At 43.7% G+C, this 22,417-nt stretch overlaps 2 protein-coding genes across 6 annotated transcripts in view; both read left to right on the plus strand.

The window, feature by feature from the left end:
* Positions 1-22,417, plus strand: part of LOC109419769 (dedicator of cytokinesis protein 9) — a 306,880-nt gene that overhangs the window by 235,784 nt on the left and 48,679 nt on the right. The gene's annotated exons all lie outside the window — the stretch shown is intronic.
* Positions 6,480-9,521, plus strand: LOC109419766 (esterase B1-like). Its single transcript, XM_029877113.2, has 4 exons — positions 6,480-7,729; positions 7,785-8,036; positions 8,095-9,107; positions 9,167-9,521. Exons 1-4 carry the CDS (start codon positions 7,520-7,522, stop codon positions 9,462-9,464), a joined length of 1,773 nt encoding a protein of 590 aa, XP_029732973.2. The 5' UTR covers positions 6,480-7,519; the 3' UTR covers positions 9,465-9,521.

Genomic DNA, 22,417 nt, shown 5'->3' on the forward strand with positions numbered 1-22,417 from the left:
TGTAGTAAATTTAGGATAATTAACATTTCTATGACAAACTAATGTACTCTTTCGTTGTATCATTCTAATTAAAAATTGCTTTCTTGGAAAATTCCTGTTTTGTCTATTGTAGTTTCCAAAATAATAATATCGACCAGTTAAGTAATTTGCCTACGGATACCAGTTCCACAGATTTAATACTCCATCTTAGACGAGTTTACGTAACATCAAAGGTAATTGAATTTTCTTTAGGCTAAAATAATCGAACTGATTTTTTAAACACTCTAAGACGCCTAACAGTATGCAATGCGCGTACATCCATTCGCAATTGGCTTCTTTAGCGCTGTTGAGATAATTCCATATTCTAAATCTGCATGCCAAACTGAGCCGAAATCCAAATTTTCATGAATTTTGGTGCCCGAGAACCTGTTTAAAAATCAATTTGAAGTTTGTATGGGAGCAGTTGGTCGAATCACCCCTCGTCGCATTTTGTACTGGGTGGAGCTGTCAAACAGTTACCCAGCTGTCAAAAGGTGATTTTGAAAAATCTCTTCGAAATTGATTTTAGGTACCAAAATAACGTTCTAAAAATCTGCAAAAAATCATAGTGGCTCAGAAAAAGGTGCTCTTTCGTATAAAATCAAAAAATCGATACATTTTTCTTAATTTAAAAACCCATTCGCCCTGAATCGACAACAACATTAAGGACAAACGTCTTGAAATCCAGCTGCAATAGTGCATCAGAACTTCAGACGCACAAATCTCAAGACGCAAGCTTTAAACAACAATCCATTTTATTATTCTGATCTTGCTCACTTGTAATTAGCTTAAAATGAGAAGCGACGGATGTGCAAAAAGTTATACCCTAGGCAAAGTTAGGCAAAGTATTGAGATTTCAATATTGATATTATTCCTTTACATGTATTGGGAAAACAACAATTAAGTTTATCCTCACTTTACCTAGGGTATAACTTTTTCCACAGACGTTGGATCACTTTGCGGTCTTCGAACAAAGTTGTTTGGCATATAGTCACCTATAATAATACCAAAGGCGCTCAAATCAAAACATAAACTTCCCATGGTTTAACCTTCCATAACTCGCGCGGTTGACTACCTGCGTCAGCACCACGCTAATGCTGAGTACAAAAAGCGAGACTTTTTCAACGTGTTGTACAAAATACAACAGCGCGATCGCTCGAGGGTTAATAATGATTACATTTCGACTCCTATTCAGCAGTAGTGAATTAGCAAATAACTATGGTTAACAACTGAATAACATAGTCATTCAGCTGCTATTCAGTAAAAAAACACGTGTTTTTCATCCTGTACTCTGAGTCGAAGTATGATGAAACGAAAGCGTTCATTTGACTTGTGAAAAACACATTATACATGTGCGAATTTTTATATGAACTTAACAAGGAGCAGAAAAAAAGTCTTGTTAAACTATTTTGTAAAGGAATTTGTGCAAATCGAATAAAAATCTTATTAAACGCTTGAAAAGTGTTCCAAATTATTATTGTTAATACCCATACGAAAGGTTGAACATTGGCTACTTTTTCAATTGAAAAAGCATTTGTACAACATAATTTTAGTTCAGCTATCATTACCATTGTAAAGCAACAATTCAGCATGCATGCTTGTTTGCGGCTTGCGATTGTTAGTTGGGTACCTTATTTGCTGCTGCTTCGAAATTATAAGAATTTCACCATATGAAAAACATATTTCAATTTCATTGATATTTTGGTTATTTTGGAGGAATATAATTGGTACTTTTGAAAAATAGATCAATGACTTGTTTAACATAAAAGTCAACGGTTTCGGCAAAAACAGGGGTGTGCATTTTGCCCCGGGTGTCCATTATGGCCCTAATCTCCCTACTTCTGAAAATATACCTTTTATCCACACCAAATTTTTTGAAATGCTTCCAGCACAAAAAATAAATCAGCAAAATAAATTGCTGAATATCAGCAACATTTTCGCTGAATTTCAGCACAACGTCGCTGATCAACTGTCAAAATTGCTGGATGGTTCAGCAAAGTGGAAAATCATTGCTGAATACCAGCATACAAAATTTGCAATGTCAATAATATATCCTAAATTTTCTGATAAAACTTATCAGAGTTAGTAAAAAGAAAATCTGGTTAAGTGCTGTTTATTTTAATTCCAATAAAAATTCGCATCCTTTGACAGATATGTACGTATTTCGACCTCAACTGTAAGGTCGTCCTCAGTGTCTCGTACTTGGCTCGACTCAGAGTTGTTTAAAAATTCTTTCAGAGCAGAGATTCCTTCAGAAACATCTTGAGACATTTATTTAGAAATTTCTTCAGAGATTTCTTTAATAAAACTTTCATCGATGGCTTCAGAAACTATTCCAAAGTTTTTCAGAAAATGTTTCAAAAATTCCTTCAAAAACATGAACTGGGGTTAGTTTTTTCAATGGTTTCACCAGAAATTCCCACAGCAACTTTCAATTTCTCCAGAAATTCCACTAGGGAATCCTCCAGAGGTTTCACAAAGAAGAGTGAGTGTATGAAAGTTGTGTATGTGTTTCTGCAGAAATTCCTCCAGGGATTTCTTTAGCAAATCTTCCTTAGGAATTCTTTAGGAATTCCTCCAGGAACTCTTTAAAAAAAATGTAAGATCCACTCGGGAATTTTCTGCAGGGATTCCTTTAGAAACTCCCTTAGGAGTTCTTTCACGAATTTTACGAGAGATGGTTTCAGAAAATCTCCCATGGCTTTTATTATAAATTCGACTAATAATTTCTTCAGTATTATCACCAGATTTTCCTCCTGAGATTTCTTTACAAATTTCTCTAAGGATTACTTTCAAAAACTTCCACAGATTTTTCGATAATTCTCTCATGAACCCTTGCTGAAATCCATCCTGGGTTTCATTTGAAAATCATTCACGAATTCCTGAAAAATTTTACAAGAGATTCTTAAAGAAATTTTTTCAGGTACTCCTTTGGAAGCTCCTCGTAGATTTACTTAACCTTCCTTTGGCATTACATCTGGAAAAGCTCGCTGACGTAGTGTACGGTTTGGGTCAAAATGGCCCTAATGCAAAACGAAGGTTAAAAAAATCAGAAAATCCTAAAAAAAATTCAGCCAGAAAATCTTTCTCAAAATCTTCTAGGCATCCATCTATAGGCTTTAGAATGTCATCCAGAAATTTCCCAAGAACTCCTTAAAAATTTTTTGTGAGGATAGCTTCCAAAAATGTAGCATGGATTCCTTTAAGATTTCTAAGATTTTTTCCAAGTATGTATTGCTTTTGAATTTCAACAACAGATTATGAAGGAAATTTCCAAGATGTCTTTACATTTCTTTAGGTATTCCTTCAAAAGATTTCTCTTCCAGAAGTTGATCCAAGGATTTCCTAAGAAAGTTTTTAAAAATCCTCATACCTTTTCTACAGATTCTTTCAGAGATTCTAATAAGAATTCTTTCGGAAAGGCTGGAAGACATTCTTGTAGAAATTTTGCCAGGTATTCCTCTATGTATTTTCTCAGAAATTACTGGAATCCATTGAGAAAAATTGTTTTAGGGGGTTTTTATTTGGTGATTTCTCCAGGTTTTTTTTTTTTTTGATATCTCAAGAGGTTTTGTTAGGTATTCACCAGAGGTTTCAAAGTGTTTCTGCCGTTATTTCTCTAGGAATTTCTTCAGTTGTTCCAGCTATCCTTTCGAGAATTGCTCAAGCTGTTCCTTCAGAGATTCTTCCAGGAATTTGTCATGGGAATGTAGCAGCTAAGGGACGCTGTAATCGGGGAATCTTGCCTAACTAGCTCTGATTTTACCATGACAGCACTGGAAATAATGTATCAACTGCCGGAGCATTACAATAACCTTTTTATGGAATTTGCTACAAATTTCGGAATTCAATCAACTGAATAAGCGCCAAGATATTATAATGCAAAAATATCAGGAATATATTACAATTCTCGGTGGGGAAGTCATTAGAAATCTTGAAAGAAGTTTAGAGGAAAAGTCGGGCGAATGGGTAGTTTGCAAGCATCCTCCAAAAATGATGTCATTGCTTAGGGATTTGAAAAAATATCGCCAGAGAATCACCCCATATATTCCGCTTATCGTGAGGCATGACATGCGAGTTTGACATTGTATTTCTACTGAAAGTAGCAAACAACATGTTCACAAGGTGCCCTAGATAGAAATTTCCCTTACGAAAGAATGGTTCTTGGAGTAAGGCCACTTGGGCTGTACCATTTTGCAATAGTCTGCAAAGATTGATCGTTGCAGGGTGGCCACCCAGTTGGGAATTTCGGGAAAACCGGGAAAAGCTCGGGAATTTGAAACCACCGGGAAAAAGTCGAGAAAACCTCGAGAATCGTTGTTAGTCACCGGGAATTTGCAACATAGACTCTCGGACGACTTATAAAATTTATACAATAATTCTCTGGCGATGTTAAAAGCCTGGGTGAAGAATGTTCAATTTAAAAAAAGTATTTTTTAACTTAATTTGAAAGTGCAGTACGAGGATACGTGGAATAGGATATGCTGCCAACTATCGAACTAGATAACATGCTAAGTGAATACTGGCGTAACGACCGTTCTTGGTAATCAATACCTTGTCGTCGAGAAATTACAATTGAAGTGAATCGTAGTGATACTACCTAACATGACAATTTGAACAATCAAAAAGATATCCTAGAAAACATTCTGGTGGAAAGACACTTCGGCGTTTCAGGACATACATGTTCCTGAAAGCATCAAGCATCTGTTGAAATTTAAGCGACAACTGAAAGTAATTCTAGAAGATGCGCTTTAGGGAACTGCTTTTAGATTTTTAGAATTCTGTTTTAAATTCTAAGCGATGAGCGATGGAAGCCCTATAAAACAAAAAATAACTTCTATCTAAAAAAACTCGGGGAATTCCTCCTTGAAGTCCTGGTACAATCCATAGGAGAATATTTGATATAGACTTTGAAAGCCTTAGAAAATTTCTGATAGGATTCTGATGAAAGTTGTGATTGCTTTCTTGACTGAACTGCTTCAAGGATTTTTTTAATGTAATGCCAGAACGAATTTAACCTTCCTGCTGCATCACGTTGGCAGCAGCTTGCTGATGTACCAAAGGAGGGTTAAATTAAAACCTATGAAAATCTGGATGAGTAATTTTGGTGAAATGCTTTAAACATTCCGACAATTCAAAAATATTGAGTAAAACACATTTGAAATAATATATAAAAGGATTCCTTGAGTTATAGCTGCAAGAACTTCTTTCTTAGTTTCTGGTGGAAAAAAATCTTTCACGAGTAATCTTTCCAGATATTCTGGTATCTAGCATGCCTTGTTTGGCATTCTGATATTGCCCGTTTGTTTCGCAATTCACCAACAATCTTTTGGAAGAGACTGTTGGAATATGATTAAGAAAACCATCTATTACTTTTTAAGGAATATCACATAGAGTCGCACAACAAATCCTATAATCATAGTGTTTTCTCTAGAAATTCCGTCAGTTTGTGTCGGTTTTCTTCAACATAGGATACGAGACAAACAACTATCGACTTAGCAAAATATTTAGTGAAGTAGTTTTAAACTTATTTTCAGGTTCGTCTGAATACTATAATAAAGCTAACATTTTAAAAATATTCATTCTTATAACTTTTCCTGAGAAGGTTACAGTTAATTACACTGTAAACAATTACACTTTAAAATCGGGAAAACTTTCGAAAAGCTACCGGGAAAACCGGGAAATACTCGGGAATTTGATTTGCCCTTCTGAGTGGCCACCCTGTCGTTGCTGTTCTTTTATGCTGAAAATTGATCTGAGTTATCCTAACCGTAGCCAGTGTCCAAACTAGACAAGATTGAGCTCTTTACAATCACAGCACAACAAAGAACAAAAGCAATACAACCAGATCAGTATCGATTAAAAACGCCAAAAGCGTAGGTACACAGAATACACCATGTAAATTGCATAATGCGAAACTATATAGGTGGAAAGAACTCTTACCACCGGAACATGCGATCCGTAGTGTGTTATTCTTAGCCAATTGAGACAACCGCTACCGACACTTTACAGCTATATAGGCTGATCGAGAAAAGCAGGTTATATTGATGATCAATTCATACAGGCTCGAACAGTCAGAACTGGTCCAATAGTTTCTTAAAACCTTGATTAGTATGGCTGTTGTGCTGTTGACTTTTTACATGCAAATCAGAATCGGTAGCCCGTCTTCCTTCATAAGTTCTAAAACATCCTGTATAAAGCATATAAAGCCAATTGATCTTCTTAGATCAAGCCCAGAATATCCTTCATGGAAATGCATAAACCGGTAACGACAATCGATGACGTACATTCGCACTCGCGATCATTAGCGAAAGAACTGCAACAATACCAATCATCATTGTTCACATCTCACCAGTATAACCACAACATACACAAGTTCGCGAAATCGCGCACAATCCCAACCAACAAATGCGCGTGCCCGCCGCGATCACCGCAACAAAAAACGCCGCGCCAAGAGAACAATCATCAGCCCGCGACGACGACGGTGAAGAGATAAACAAGACGGCTCCGCCCCCTTTCCTGCCCACTGTTGTTTTTTGTTGTCTTCTTTCCAGTTTCAAGTTCGTACCGCGTGGCGCGGCGGTAGCGACGGACAACGACGGCGGCGACGACGACGTCGAGCGTCGGGTACGATCGCGCACATGGTTGTTCCTCTCTTTATTGAAACATTCCGCTTAATCCTTATTCCTCACCTGCCTCCGGGGGCTGCCGGTTATTGCTGAATGCTGAGTCTCTACAACAAAGAGATATGAACAACGAGCATCGGTCTCGCACGATCGAGGCCGCTGATAGCTCCACCGATTTGGGAGAAACAGGGCTGGGTGGTAGCTTGAACTTGATCCTCGGCGCGGGGAATATCATTAAGTACCGAACGCCTTCTGGACGTGGACGGGTCGGGGATAGACCTTTTATGCCTCGCGCCCATGAAGATCATTTATAATAGCTTGATCTTGATATGTGTGGCGGGTTTTTGTGCACCATCCCGTAGTCTTCGGTCTGCTGCAGAAAAGGTCTTTCAAGATCACGGGGTGGATCGAGTGCGGTCATCTCGGACCGCGATAGGATCGTTCGAACGATCCTGTAGGAATGGTCGGATGCGATGATAAATGAGGCGTGCCGCCAAGTGCTAATGTGCAACGCCCTAGGTTTACTCAAGTTTTGAGAATTGCGAAAGAAGGAATAAGTTGCAAATGACACAGATGGGTCCGGTCCGAGCTCGTAAGCTACATTCGTTCCTATTGATGCAAATCAGAATGGTAAACAATCAAAATTCACAAGTCACTATCACAATCTGCTGACTGGACGCGTCAGACTTCCTAAAATACAAATAACTGAACCAGTCAATGGGCGATCGACGACTTGATTGAAGTAGATTGAAGTCGATTGAATTGATTAACGCGATACAATCGAGCGTGACTTGCCAGCTTAGGGATCCAATTGATAACAACCCTATCAGTACGAATCGATAGTCGCTGCGGAAAGGTTTGTGATCGTGATTGCGATGCGTGCTCCTCAGCTGTCTCTGCTGTTGTTCATCTTTCTGGGACTTGCCGAGACTTCATTTGGATCCGATGCCACATCCTGTGTGGTAAAGTTTCATGATACCAGCTATGGTGAAGGTGTTCACAATGAAACCTTCACTGGGGTTCCGTATTGCTCGTACTTGGGAGTTCGGTATGCGGAAGCTCCAGTCGGGCCACTTCGGTTCAAAGTAAGTTCAGACGAAAGTACAAATTGAAACGTTGAATAGCGAGTGATTATTCCAGAATACAGTTCTGCGACACCCCAGTGGAATTGAAAACTACATGACGATGGGAAACATATGTCCACAAGAAAACGATATCTACAACTTCACGGAAGTTCAGGGTGACGAAGACTGCTTGTTTATGAACATCTACGCGCCGAAAATTCCCGAAAGAGGCAAGTATCCAGTTGTGGTGTATGTTCATGGAGGAACATTCATGGTAGGATCTTCTCAAGAAAACGTCGGTAATGGAGTTGACCTACTGATCAACAGCGTAAGTTGTCATTGAACTTAGCGCTCTGATCACACGTTTTGAGCAATTTTCTCAACAGGGTGTCATGGTTGTCAGCGTCAACTACCGCCTGTCAGTGCTAGGTTTCCTGCGGTATCCTGCATTTAACATAAGCGGAAACTTTGGTTTGAAAGATCAGCGAGCAGCTTTGCAGTGGGTACAACGATACATCAAATACTTTGGAGGTGATCCCCATCGCGTCACTCTGATGGGACAGAGTGCCGGGGCCGGCTCAGTAACCTATCACCTCTACTCAGAAGGTTCATGTAACCTTTTCCAGCGACTATTTGCCCTCAGCGGATCCCTGTTATCCCCTTGGGCTCTAAATCACGACTCTCTCAATGTCGGCGAGCAGCTCGTCGACTATTACAACGTTTCCACCCTCGAAGATCTTCAGCAAATAAACTTCGAACGTTTAGTTAATCGGAGCAGTTCATTCGACATCTTCGGATTTTTCACAATGTTCTACCCCGGTTTCATCCCATCCGTTGAAGATCCGAACGACCCAGAGGCGTTCATCACGGCCACGCCGCAAGAGCTTATCAAACAAAAACCAATCAATCAAGTACCGATCCTAATGGGCCATACTTCCACCGAATTCGAGCTTCTTCTATTCTATGCAAATTTTCTCTATATAGGTGACAACTTTCCCAACAACGAGGACGAGTCACTCCCTCAAAACCTTACCAGACTCATAAATCACAAGGTCAAACTTGCCAAAGATCCCGATTTCTACAGAAAACTAGCCAACGTAGCGAACCTGAAATACCCCATCAAGCGATTGTTGCAGCACCTCTCCGACCAGCTGGACGCTGCCATCCCCATCTATTACTTCGACTTTGAGTTCGACGGTCGATTCGGGTTCTACAAGAATCACTTCTACGTGACGCGGACCAACGGCAGTCGGTACGGGGCGGTGCACGGTGACGACTTGGGGTACATCTTCTCGCCGTACGTGATCGAGGAAGCCCTGGCCAACCGGACCGAGTTTCGCCGCGAGTGGAAGGTCCACGAGCGAACCGTCGAACTGGTGACGAACTTCGTGAAGTACGGGTGAGTAGCCCAGGCATTTGAATTTGTCCTCAGAGTTTGAAGAATCCCATGATTTTCAGTGATCCCACTCCGAAGCGGAGCAAGCTGTCACATGTGCGATGGCCGGCGTACAATCGGAACGATACGGAAGCGAAACGATACTTGCATATCGACGAAGCGTTCGAAATTCGCGAGGATCGCGATGCCGAAGATGATTTCTTCCGGCTGTGGGAGCCGATCTACCAGTGCTTGTATTATTACGATTGTGATACGCTGGGAGCGATGGTGGAAGAAGTGGAACAGTTGGAGATTCAAGGAAATGCTTTGATTGATGTTATTGACGAAAGTATAAATATGATTGGAAATGAAGAGAGTTGAATAAATCGGTCGGTGAATTTCTGAATGATACCGATAACGTTGTATAACAAGAAGCACATCGTATAGACTCGATTACTTTCCATTACTTACTTACCTTACTGATCAGGCTAAGGTCGGGGTGGCCTCTGCTGTACATAGTAGCCGCCTCCATTCCACTCGGTCCATGGCTGTTTGTCTCCAGTTCCGCACTCTACGTAGGGTTCGCAGATCGTCCTCCACTTGGTCGACCCACCTAGCTCGCTGCGCTCCACGTCTTCTTGTACCGGTCGGATGACTCTCGAGAACCATTTTAGTCGGGTTGCTATCCGACATCCTGATGACGTGACCCGCCCACCGTAGCCTCCCGATTTTCGCGGTATGGACGATGGTTGGTTCTCTCAGCAGCTGATGCAGCTCGTGGTTCATTTCATTCGCCTTCTCCAAGTCCCGTCTTCCATCTATACTCCGCCATAGATGGTACGCAACACATACATACATACATCAATTTGTTCAACATCATTAAGACAAGACATAATCAACAATAGTACGCCACAATACTCGGTTTGTGGCTGCCGCTCTCCATCCTCGGTCGCGCCCAATGCTCGCCAAGTCACGCTCCACCTGGTCCGCCCATCGTGCTCTCTGCGCTCCACGCCTTCTTGTGCCAACCGGATCCGTTGCAAACACCAGCTTTGCAGGGTTGTTGTCCGGCATTCTTGCAACATGCCCTGCCCACCGTATCCTTCCGGCTTTGGCCACCTTCTGGATGCTGGGTTCGCCGTCAAGTGCAGCGAGCTCGTGGTTCATCCTTCTCCACCACACACCGTTCTCCTGCACACCGCCGAAGATCGTTCTTAGCACGCGTCGCTCGAAAACTCCGAGTGCTTGTAGGTCCTCCTCGAGCATGGCCCATGTATCGTGCCCGTAGAGGATCACCGGTCTTATTAGCGTTTTATACATGGTGCATTTGATGCGTGGGTGATTTTTTTTCGACCGCAGTTTCTTCTGGAGCCCGTAGTAGGCCCGACTTCCGCTGATGATGCGCCTCCGAATTTCACGGCTCACGTTGTTGTCAGCCGTCAGTAAGGATCCGAGGTAGACGAATTTCTCCACCACCTCGAAAGTATCCCCGTCTATCGTAACATTACCACCCAGACGGATCCGGTCGTGTTCGGTTCCGCCTACCAGCATGTACTTTGTTTTTGAGGTATTCACCACCAGTCCGACCTTCGCATTTCAGGCGGGTGTACAGCTCTGCCACCGTTCCAAATGTTCTAGCGATAATGCCCATGTCGTCCGCAAAGCACACAAATTGACCGGATTTTGTGAAAATCGTTCCCCGGCTGTTGAGCCCGGCTCGTCGCATCACACCTTCCAGAGCGATGATGAAGAGTAGGCATGAGAGTCCATCACCTTGTCGCAGTCCCCGGCGAGATTCGAATGAACTGGATAGTTTACCCGAAACCCTTACGCAGTTTTGCACACCGTCCATCGTTGCTTTAATCAGTCTAGTCAGCTTCCCAGGAAAGCCGTTTTCGTCCATGATTCTCCATAGCTCTGCGCGATCGATACTGTCGTATGCCGCTTTGAAGTCGATGAACAGGTGATGCGTTGGGACCTGGTATTCACGGTATTTCTAGAGGATTTGCTGTACGGTAAAGAGCTGGTCCGTTGTCGACCGGCCGTCGATGAAGCCAGCCTGATAACTTCCCACGAACTCATTCGTTTTAGGTGACAGACGACGGAAGATGATCTGGGATAGCACTTTGTAGGCAGCATTCAAAATAGTGATCGCCCTGAAGTTCTCACATTCCAAATGGTCGCCTTTCTTGTGAATGGGGCAGATTACCCCTTCCTTCCACTCCTCCGGTAGCTGTTCGGTTTCCCAGATCCTGACTATCAGCCGATGCAGACAGGTGGCCAACTTTTCTGGGCCCATCTTGGTGAGTTCAGCTGCGATACCATCCTTACCAGCTGCTTTGTTGGTTGAATGGCATCCTTAACTTCCCTCAGTGTGGGAGTTGGTTCATTTCCGTCCTCCGCTGCACTGGCGTCGTCGTTTCTTCCGTTGCCGTGGGCTCCCGTGCCTACGTTCTCGGCGCCGTTCAGGTGCTGATCGAAGTGCTGCTTCCACCTTTCGATCACCTCACGTCCGTCCGTCTTTATCCATGCATATTTCGGCTCGCGGCACGAAGCCGTTGCGGGATGCGTTGAGCTTCTGATAGAACTTCCGTGTTTCTTGGGAACGGCACAGCAGTTCCATTTTTTCACACTCCGCTTCTTCCAGGCGTCGCTTTTTCTCCCGAAAGAGGCGGGTCTGCTGTTTCCGCTTCTGTTTGTAACGTTCCACGTTCTGTCGAGTCCGTTGCTGCAGCATTACCGCTCTCGCTGCGTTCTTCTCCTCCAAAACCGTTCTGCACTCTTCGTCGAACCATTCGTTCCGTCGATTCCGTTCCACGTACCCGATGGTGCTTTCGGCTGCGTCGTTGATGGCTGCTTTCGCTGTACTCCAGCAGTCCTCTAGAGGGGCCTCATCGAGCTCGCCCTCGACTGGCAACGCGGCTTCGAGATTCTGCGCGTATGCTGAGGCGACATTCGATTGATTCAGTCGCTCTAGGTTGTACCGTGGCGATCGTCGGTACCGTACATTGTTGATGACGGAGAGTTTTGGGCGCAGTTTGACCATCACCAGATAGTGATCGGAGTCGATGTTGGCGCCACGGTAGGTCCTGACGTCGATAATGTCGGAGAAGTGCCGTCCGTCAATCAGAACGTGGTCGATTTGAGATTCCGTCTGCTGTGGTGATCTCCAGGTGTAACGATAAGGGAGGCTGTGTTGGAAAAAGGTGCTACGTATGGCCATATTTTTGGAGGCGGCGAAATCAATGATTCGTAGGCCGTTTTCGTTCGTCTGCTGGTGGGCGCTGAACTTACCAATCGTCGGTCTGAAATCCTCCTCCTGGCCTACCTGAGCGTTCAAATCTCCTATGATGATCTTGACGTCGTGGCTTGGGCAGCGATCGTACTCGCGTTCGAGCTGCGCGTGAAATGCGTCCTTATCATCATCAGTACTTCCGGAGTGTGGGCTGTGCACGTTTATTATGCTGAAGTTGAAGAATCGGCCCTTGATTCTCAACCTGCACATTCTTTCGTCGATCGGCCACCAACCGATCGCGCGCCTCTGCATATCACCCATCACGATGAAAGCTGTTCCCAGCTCGCGTGTGTTGCCGCAGCTCTGGTAGATGGTATGATTACCTCTAAACGTTCGCACCATGGATCCTATCCAACACACCTCCTGCAGCGCTACGATGCCGAACCCGCGGTCCTTCAGTAGATCGGCGAGTATGCGGGTGCTCCCAATGAAGTTGAGAGATCGGCAGTTCCACGTACCGAGTTTCCAATCGCAAGTCCTTTTTGTTCGCTGGGGTCGTTGCCGTTGGTCTCGGTTCGATTATTCTGTTGCTGATTTTCCGCTACAATGTTTTTTTTTACGGCTGGCTCGTAGGGCCTGACACCAACCCCCTATTTTCCGGAGGACCATAGTGCACAGTTGAGCTTAGAGTCCTTCTCTGGCACTCGGACGTAGATCAGCCGCCCCTAACATGGGGATCAGACGCTGTTGTGAGACGCTCCTCCTGGAGAACAGACGCTCAGGTTTGCCGAAGCAAACCCCTCCCTTCCCTGTCAGCCTACGACCAAAGGTCCCACCGGGGTTGGTTACCCGATCTTCCCTAAGGTTGCTCATAGTTTCCGGCCGGTACCGCGTGGAGGTAGGGATAGGAGTTGCTGGGCAGAGGCTAGTGGATCACAATGGGATCTGAATTGCGCAGCATACCCAGCCTTTACCGTGCCATGGTACGCAACACCTTCCGTTCGAAAACTCCAAGGGCGCGTTGGTCCTCGTTTCGTGCCCATAGAGGATGACCGGTCTAATCAGCGTTTTGTAGATGGTTAACTTCGTGTTACGGCGAACTTTATTCGATCGTAGAGTTCTGCGGAGTCCAAAGTAAGAACGATTTCCTGCCACAATGCGCCTCTGAATTTCTCTGCTGGTGTCGTTGTCGGCGGTCACCAGTGAGCCCAAGTACACGAATTCTTCAACCGCCTCGATTCCATCACCGTCGATATAAATTCGAGGTGGCGGGCGCGGTGATTCCTCCTCCATTAGGGGGATTAGGGGCATAATGGACACCCTAAGCAAATGAGTATTTTAGGCCTGTATAACAGACAAAAACTTAACATATTATCAGTTGGCTTACAACTTTAACTTGTTTCCTACGTATTTCAATCATTTACAGGTTGTAGAATGTCATTATTGCGAAGAAATAATGAATTGTAAACCGTGTGTTTTTTGGGGCTGGCAGGAAAGGTACGGGGCGAAATGGACACCCATCGGGGCATAATGGACACCCCTGCATATTTTATGCTGTATCTTTGAGAATATCGATCAGTTAAGTAATTTGTCAAGGGAGATCAATACCACATATATAATACTCCATCTTAGACGAGTTTACATAACATCAAAGTTAATAAAATGAATTTTAAGCTAAAATAATCGGATTGATTTTTTCCACACTCTCTAAAACGCCTAACAGTATGCAACGCGCATACATCCATTCATAATTGCCAGTGTTCATTTCGCCCCGAATCGACTACAAAATTGAAATTGCTATTTTGAGTAAGTTCTGTTCAAAAATATAATACTTCAACAATTGCTAAATCTGCGTATACATGTAGATATGCTAACATTTTATTTGTTTTATGGTGGACACACTCAAACACGCGTACTACCTTATTTGCTGCTGCTTCGAAATTATAAGAAATCCACCATATGAAAAACATACTTCAATTTCAATGATATTTTGGTTATTTTGAAGGAATATAAATGATACTTTTGAAAAATAGAACAATGACTTGATCCTTTACACTTATGCATTAAAAGTTTTACATAAAAATCAACGGTTTCGACAAAAACAGGGGTGTCCATTTCGCCCCGGGTGTCCATTATGCCCCTAATCCCCCTACTTACTCCGATTACGGCCAGAGTGGACGCGTCACGCGTCGCGACGCGGATTTCCCATACGATTTGATAGCTCCTTATTATTGATTATTATTCCTTTGCGTGCAAATTTCCGCGTCGTGCCGCGTGACGCGTCCACTCTGGCCGGCACCTAAGGCAACGTATCCGAGCGACCTGTACGGCGAGTGCATCCAGAGTGAAGAAGCAGTCTTAAAGGGTAAAGCTCTTCGTACCGAGCAGAGAATCGACGCAGCACTTCAAAGCCGTCCACACGATGGACAGTTCGAAGTTGCCGCAGCAAACGGTCTCCATAACAGAAGATATCAAAGGATATTCTCATCTGCGAGGGCTTTCAGTAACTGAGTTCTCGCGTGGAATCCCACAAATCCTCATTAGTATCTAGGACATCCATACCACAGACAAACAAACGTAACTCATTATCAATTTTTGCCCGGTGTCTTTTTTATGATCACATTGCCACCTGTTGGTAGAACCGCGCGAGACACTGTCGGCCATGATGGATTTCGATTTGACGTTTGCTCAACGCGCACACCACTACAACACAAATGCCTGTAATATTTCGTATGCATCATCAAGGAGATGTAGCTTCAAGATCGAATGCGCTAATAGGGCAAGAGGACACGATTCGACTTCCGTGTACGTTGGAGCAGATTAAAATCTACATCATCAACGGCACGACGAGTTCTTTTTGCATGACACAGTTTGTCAAGATTCGTAATGCAGAGGAATATGCACCAGCACCACAGTTTCTGGGGGCAACCATGGCAATCGTTAAGAAATAAAAACCCGTACGTGGACTACAGCACAAAGACGGTCGAAGTAACGGTAAAACGGGCCAAGGAAGTGAAGTTCATCAATTCCAAAGGTGGGTTCAAGATCCGGAACTGATGTCCAACTCCGATGAATTTGTGGAAGGCATCGGTGAGTGCAGAACCAACCGTAATGTTCAGGCTCTGGAGTCGAATCTGGAACAGGGAAGACCATGACCCTGTTCGATCCATTGGGGACGCTGGTTTTTTTCGTGATCAACGGGTAAATGCTGATCCAGGATCTTTGGCTTAATGGCAGCACCGGGATCAACATATCAAGTTGGATCATTACTTCTTCACAGGTTGAACGTTTGCTGCGACTCAGCTGCGTGTGATTATCCCTTATGTGGCCAACAGGGTACCCGGGTACCTTTTTGAAGTTTATTTGCCGAAAAATATATGTTTTCTTCATAGTAGAGATCTGAAACTCGGTGACATCTCATAAAATGGGGACATGTAGTTACCAAGTGGAAAAAAAGTCTGAGTTGGCGAGGAGGAGCGCGGGGAGGGGCCTTTGAATTTTTTTACCCTTAAACAGGTCGACAAGGGTACCCGGGTACCCGCAAATTGAAATGCGCATAATTCTGTTAATTTTCAACCGATTTTAAATTTCTTGGCACCAATCGATTCAGTAACTCATGTATTTACGGATTGTGAACGAAATTGACCATTTGGACCCGCACGGTTCCCGGGAAATCCGGATTTCTAGGGATATGTCCTGAAACAAGATAGTACCAGGGGATTTCAGCACACTTCCTACAATATGTACATGTATTTATTCGGAAATCACTCAGAATATTATTTCTAGCCACCTTAGGTTATCCATTGGGTTTCCTATAACGTAACCCATTTGAGACAGACTTGCCGTGGGACTCCATGGGTTCCCGTGGTTCACCATGGAACCGTAAATGGCCATTTCTTGATTTCGGCAGAACCCCAGCAATATGGGTATCAAACTTCATGAAATTGCCTACGGATTGCATTTTTGACTACTTGAGGACTATCTGGTAATTTTACCTTGGAGTGGCCATTCCGGAACAGATTCCGCTGGGGAAGCGGATGTGGCCATTTAGTGATTTCGGTAGAACCCCAGCAATATGGATATCAAACTTCATGAAATTGTCTACGGATTGCATTTTTGACTACTTGAGGACTATCCGGTGATTTTACCTTGGAGTGACCATTCCAGAACAGGTTCCCCGGGGGAAGCAGATGTGTTCATTTAGTGATTTCAGTAGAACCTTAGCAATATTGGGTCAAGCTTCATGAAACTACCTAGGGCATAGTTTCCCAAACTTGGCTCTCGCGACCAATCTATCGTCATCCCCCTTTCCGCAGAATTATCTAAGCGTGGCCGCAAGCGGTTGGGAGGTTGCGAAACGAAGTTTGGGAAGCTTTGGCCTAGGGAATGTATTTTTGACATTTTGAGGAACATCCGGTAATGTTGTGGTTGGGGTGGCCGTTTTGGAACAGGGTCCACTGGGGAAGCGAATGTGGCCATTTGCTGATTTAGGTAGATCGCCAGCAATATGGGCATCAAACTTTATGAAGTTGCCTACGGAAAGCACTTTTGTCAATTTGAGGACTGGCCGGTGATGTTAGGATTGGGGTGGCCATTCTGGAACAGGTTCCTCCGGGGGCATTTCAGCAGAACCTTAGCAATATAGGCACCAGACATTATCAAATTACCTACGGAAAGTTTATTTTTACTTTTTGAGATTGGTTGAGGTTGGACTGGCCATTCCGAAACAGGTTCCTCAGGGGAACGGATGTGGCCATTTAATTATTTTTGCGGAACGCCAGCAATATGGATATGAAACTTCATGAAATTAGCTATTGAAAGCATTTTTGACTATTGAATGATTTTCTTTTGATTTTACCTTAGAATGGCCATTTCATAACAGGTTCCCCGGGGGAGCGAAACTGGTCATTTAGTGATTTAGGTAGAACCTCGGCAATATCGGTATCAAACTACATGAAATTACCTAGTGGATGCATTTTTGACTTTTTTAGTACCATCTGGTGTTGTTGGGATTAGGGTGGCCTCTCTGGAACAGGTTCCCTCAGTGAACGGATGTAGCCATTTACTGATTTCAGCAGAAGCCCTGAAATATGGGCGCCAGACTTCATCAAATTGCTAACGGAAAGCATGTTTGACTATTTGATGACTCTCTTGGGATTTTACCTTAGAATGACCATTTCATAACAGGTTTCCCGGGAGAGCAACAATGAACCAGAACCTACGTTTCATGAAGTATTGGTATCAATCTTCATGATACATACTACCTACGGACATCATAAATACCTGTTTTAGAATAACCACCTTAGATACCCTATCGCTAGATAGTATCAAAACAGTCAAAAGAGCTCTCCGAAGGTTATTTCAAGTAGTATGATACATACTAATACTGAAAGGGTTTTGCCAATCTGTATGTGACCACATCTTCTTCTTTGAGGAACCTGTTCCAAAATGGCCATCTCAGAGTTACCTTATCGGATAGTCCTCAAATAGTCAGACATGGATTCCATTTGTAATTTCATGAAGTTTGACACCAATACACTCCAGCAATAGTTCTACCAAATTCAAAACATGGTCACACCCGCTCCCCACGGAAACTTCCTCTGAATGGCCACCCTACGGTAAGATCACCGGATTTCCTCAAAAAGTGAGGAATGTTCTCCGATGGATGTTTGATGCCGAAATTGATGGGGTTCCGCCAATATCTGAATTTTACCACATCTGCTCCCTTAGCGAACATATTTTAGAATGACAATACCAATCTCTACATCACTGGAAGGTCTTCAAAAAGTCGAAAATGCTTTTCGTAGGTAATTTCATGAAGTTTTATACCCATATTGCTGGGGTTCTACCGAAACCACTAAATAGCCTCATTTGCTTCCCCCGAGGAACCTGTCTCGGAACGGCCACTCCAAGGTAAAATCACCGGATAGTCCTCAAGTAGTCAAAAATGCAATCCGTATGCAATTTCATGAAGTTTGATACCCATATTGCTGGGGTTCTACCGAAATCACTAAATGGTCACATTCGTTCCTCCGGTGAACCTGTCCTGGAATGGTCACTCCAAGGTAAAATTACCGGATAATCCTCAAGTAGTCAAAAATGAAATCCGTAGGAAATTTCATGAAGTTTGATACCCATATTGCTGGGGTTCTACCGAAATCAAGAAATGGCCACATCCGCTTCCCCAGGGGAATCTGTTCCGGAATGGTCACTCCAAGGTAAAATTACCGGATAATCCTCAAGTAGTCAAAAATGCAATCCGTAGGCAATTTCATGAAGTTTGATACCCATATTGCTGGGGTTCTACCGAAATCACTAAATTATCACATCCGCTTCCCCTGGGGAACCTGTTCCGGAATGGCCACTCCAATGTAAAATCACCGGATAGTCCTCAAGTAGTCAAAAATGCAATCCGTAGGTGATATCATGAAGTTTTATACCCATATTGCTGGGGTTCTACCGAAATCACTAAATGACCACATCCGCTTCTCCAGGGGAATCTGTTCCGGAATGGCCACTCCAAGGTAAAATTACCGGATAATCCTCAAGTAGTCCAAAATGCAATCCGTAGGAAATTTCATTAAGTTTGATACCCATATTGCTGGGGTTCTACCGAAATCACTAAATGGCCACATCCGCTTCCCCAGGGGAATCTGCTCCGGAATGGCCACCCTAAGGTAAAATTACCGGATAGTTCTCAAGTAGTCAAAAATGCAATCCGTAGGCAATTTCATGAAGTGCGATACCCATATTGCTGGGGCTCTACCGAAATCACTAAATGGCCACATCCGCTTCCCCAGGGGAATCTGTTCCGGAATGGCCACTCCAAGGTAAAATTACCGGATAGTCCTCAAGTAGTCAAAAATGCAATCCGTAGGCAATTTCATGAAGTTTGATACCCATATTGCTGGGGTTCTGCCGAAATCAAGAAATGGCCATTTACGGTTCCATGGTGAACCACGGGATCCCATGGAATCCCACGGGGAGTCTGTCTCAAATGGGCCACTTTATAGGAAACCCAACGGATAACCGTAAGGTGGCTAGAAATAATATTCTGAGTGATTTCCGAATAAATACATGTGCATATTGTAGGAAGTGTGCTGAAATCCCCAGGTACTATCTTGTTTCAGGACATATCCCTGGAAATCCGGATTTCCCGGGAACCATACGGGTCCAAATGGTCAATTTCGTTCACTATCCGTAAAAACATGTGTTACTGATTCGATTGGTGCCAAGAAACTCAAAATCGGTTGGAAGTTAACGAAATTAAGCGCGTTCCAATTTGTGGGTACCCGGGTACCCTTGTCGGCCTGTTTAGGGTGTTTTTTTTGTCGGACACACCGACGTCAGTCAGGATGCGTATGGCAAAGCAGCTTAGTTTCATGTCCTCACGGGCAGCTGCCTTGTGTGTTCGCTGGTCGAAAGTTGTTTCGTTGAAGATGATCGGGTATCGGTAGTCGGAAGAAGGCTAACGGAAGAGGTACTGCTCACCAAGTTGACAGAAGCGGAACAACTTGATAAATTCTCACCCGTTGACGTACGCCTGGCTATGTCCGGAGGCTAGCGAAGAGTTTAAGCCGAACCACTTCGTGAAAGGTCTATAGATATGACGGTAGAGCATATTTCGACAACGAACGAAGCTCAAGTGCTGCGAGGCCTGGGCATACACACACAGGCACTGGCAGATCATGTGTACGATGGACAGCGGATTACGTGAAGTGATCAACTAGTGTTTCAGGTGGCACAAATAGACCAACCAGAATCGAACCAAATTCAAAAAGAGAAATTCCTTTTCCCCCAAAGGGAACATAAATTCAACAAATAATTCGATCTACCATAGCGATATCCGAACAAAGGTGATTGTCTTGATTGTATACGGACGGGGTGTGATTAAAAAGAATCATCGTCATGTGCGAAGGGATAATTTTCCTTAATTTCCGATAAATCACGTTTCTTGATACCTCAACTCGATTGAACGCATTTTATGTGGTGCTCCTTCGAGCGCGGCAGTAAAAGGCAACACAGCAATTCCAGCCCGGAGGATATGATTTCACATGGCAATTCGCGCCGCCGCCCGTCGTGATCACGGATCGCGGATCGCTGGACGAATTGAAATTTACTGAAAAATATGGAACAAAGGAATCGCGCCCTGGATAAGAAAAACGATTTGCTTTGGATGGGTGTGACGATAACGCAGACTGAATCTTGACTGAGATGATCTGTGTTTGGCTGATGGTTATGAATACCACCGTAAAGGGGTTCAACAGGGATGGCATCGTAGCTATCCTAGTTGCTGCTCTACATCTGTACTGCTCCGTAGACGTCTTCGGTCCTGGAGTAACTGATTGGCTTTTCGGCCCTGCGGGAAAACTGGTTTTGTCAGGTAAAGACCTTGTATATGTCTGGCCGAAGCCAGTGATACTACACGCATTGAAAGTCGCAAACTGCTTCCAGAACGTGCACACCGTTAAGTAAATCTGCAAACTCCATGACTGTAACGCCACCGTCAACAGAGATGGTACCGTAGCCATCCTAGTTGCTGCCTTTCATCTGTACTGCTCTGTAGACATCGTCGATCCTAAAGTAACTGCTTTGCTTTTTGGCCCTGCTGGATAACTGATTTTGTCAGAACTGCGCTGCTTTAACGTCAACAGCGATGCCATCGTCGCCATCCTGGCTGCTCTTCATCACCTAGATTGCCATGTATACTCTTGTTGCCGTAACATCGCTGCGATCCCGAAGAAACACCTACTGCCCTTTGGTTTCTTCATTATGCTTTGTTGTTTTGTTTGTTTTTGTATTTATATTGTTACTAGCTGTACCCGGCAAACTTTGTCTTGCCTACTGCGTCTTTGTCCCTAGCCAAGCGCCCAAGTCCCCTTTCAAAATGTATGAAAACCCGATTTTCAAAAACTCTCAATTTTCCCATGTTTTGGGCCTCATAAACCTTCCTTGGGTGAAAACTAACAGAACAAAACCTAGACGACCCAAATCGGACCACCCGTTCGCAAGTTATGCGCGGTCCCACGTATGCCACTGCATTTTTATATATATACTAGATGTACCCGGCAAACTTTGTCTTGCCTACTGCGTTTTTTGACGTTTCAAGTCCCTAGCCAAGCGCCCAAGTCCCCGTTCAAAATGTATGAAAACCCGATTTTCAAAAACTCTCAATTTTCCCATGTTTTAGGCCTCATAAACCTTCCTTGGGTGAAAACTAACAGAATAAAACTTAGACGATCCAAATCGAACCACCCGTTCGCAAGTTATGCGCGGTCCCACGTATGCCACTGCATTTTTATATATATAGATAGATAGATAGACTAGCTGTACCCGGCAAACTTTGTCTTGCCTACTGCGTTTTTTGACGTTTCAAGTTTCTAGCCAAGACCAAGTCCCCGGTCAAAATGTATGAAAGATCGATTTTCAAAAAACTCTCAATTTTTCCATGTTTTTTGCCTCATAAACCTTCCTTGGGTGAAAACTAACAGAACAAAACTAAGACGACCAAAATCGGACCTTCCGTTCGCAAGTTATTCGCGGTCCCACGTATGCCACTGCATTTTTATATATATAGATAATTTAATTTTAAAGTTGTAAATTCAACATGAAAATGCTGAAAATCCGTCGCTGGCCCGGAGCGCTGCACGAACACGTCCGTTCATCTCCAAATCCGTCTAAAGAAGGGAGAGGAAAACCGAAACCGAGCAGGCTTGTTGTTCGGCTTGCTTCGATGGTCTTTTCCTGTTCGGCGCATCTGTCATTGAACCGATTCGTTATGTCGACTCAGTCTTGTCAAATGCACTGAAATAAATTTGCAACTTCGAACCGAATAATTTTATCGATTAATTTCCAAACACGGGATTATCAACAATTTTATAGTACGCTATATACACTACAAAAGTTACTTTTTTTTTGTACTTTGTCTCAATGAATTCTAGATTGAGTTTAAATAAGGGCGGAAGTAACATGAGCGAGTTCTCTTCATCGACTCTCTCTTCTTCAAATTAAAGTGACAAGATGTAAGTATGGTTGAACTTTTTGGTCGTAAATCGCTAGGTTGCAATGCAATCTAGCGTCTAAGTGTAAAAAAGTTCGA

The sequence above is a fragment of the Aedes albopictus genome, chromosome 2 (assembly GCF_035046485.1).
Source record: "Aedes albopictus strain Foshan chromosome 2, AalbF5, whole genome shotgun sequence".
NCBI classification, from domain to species: Eukaryota; Metazoa; Arthropoda; class Insecta; order Diptera; family Culicidae; genus Aedes; species Aedes albopictus.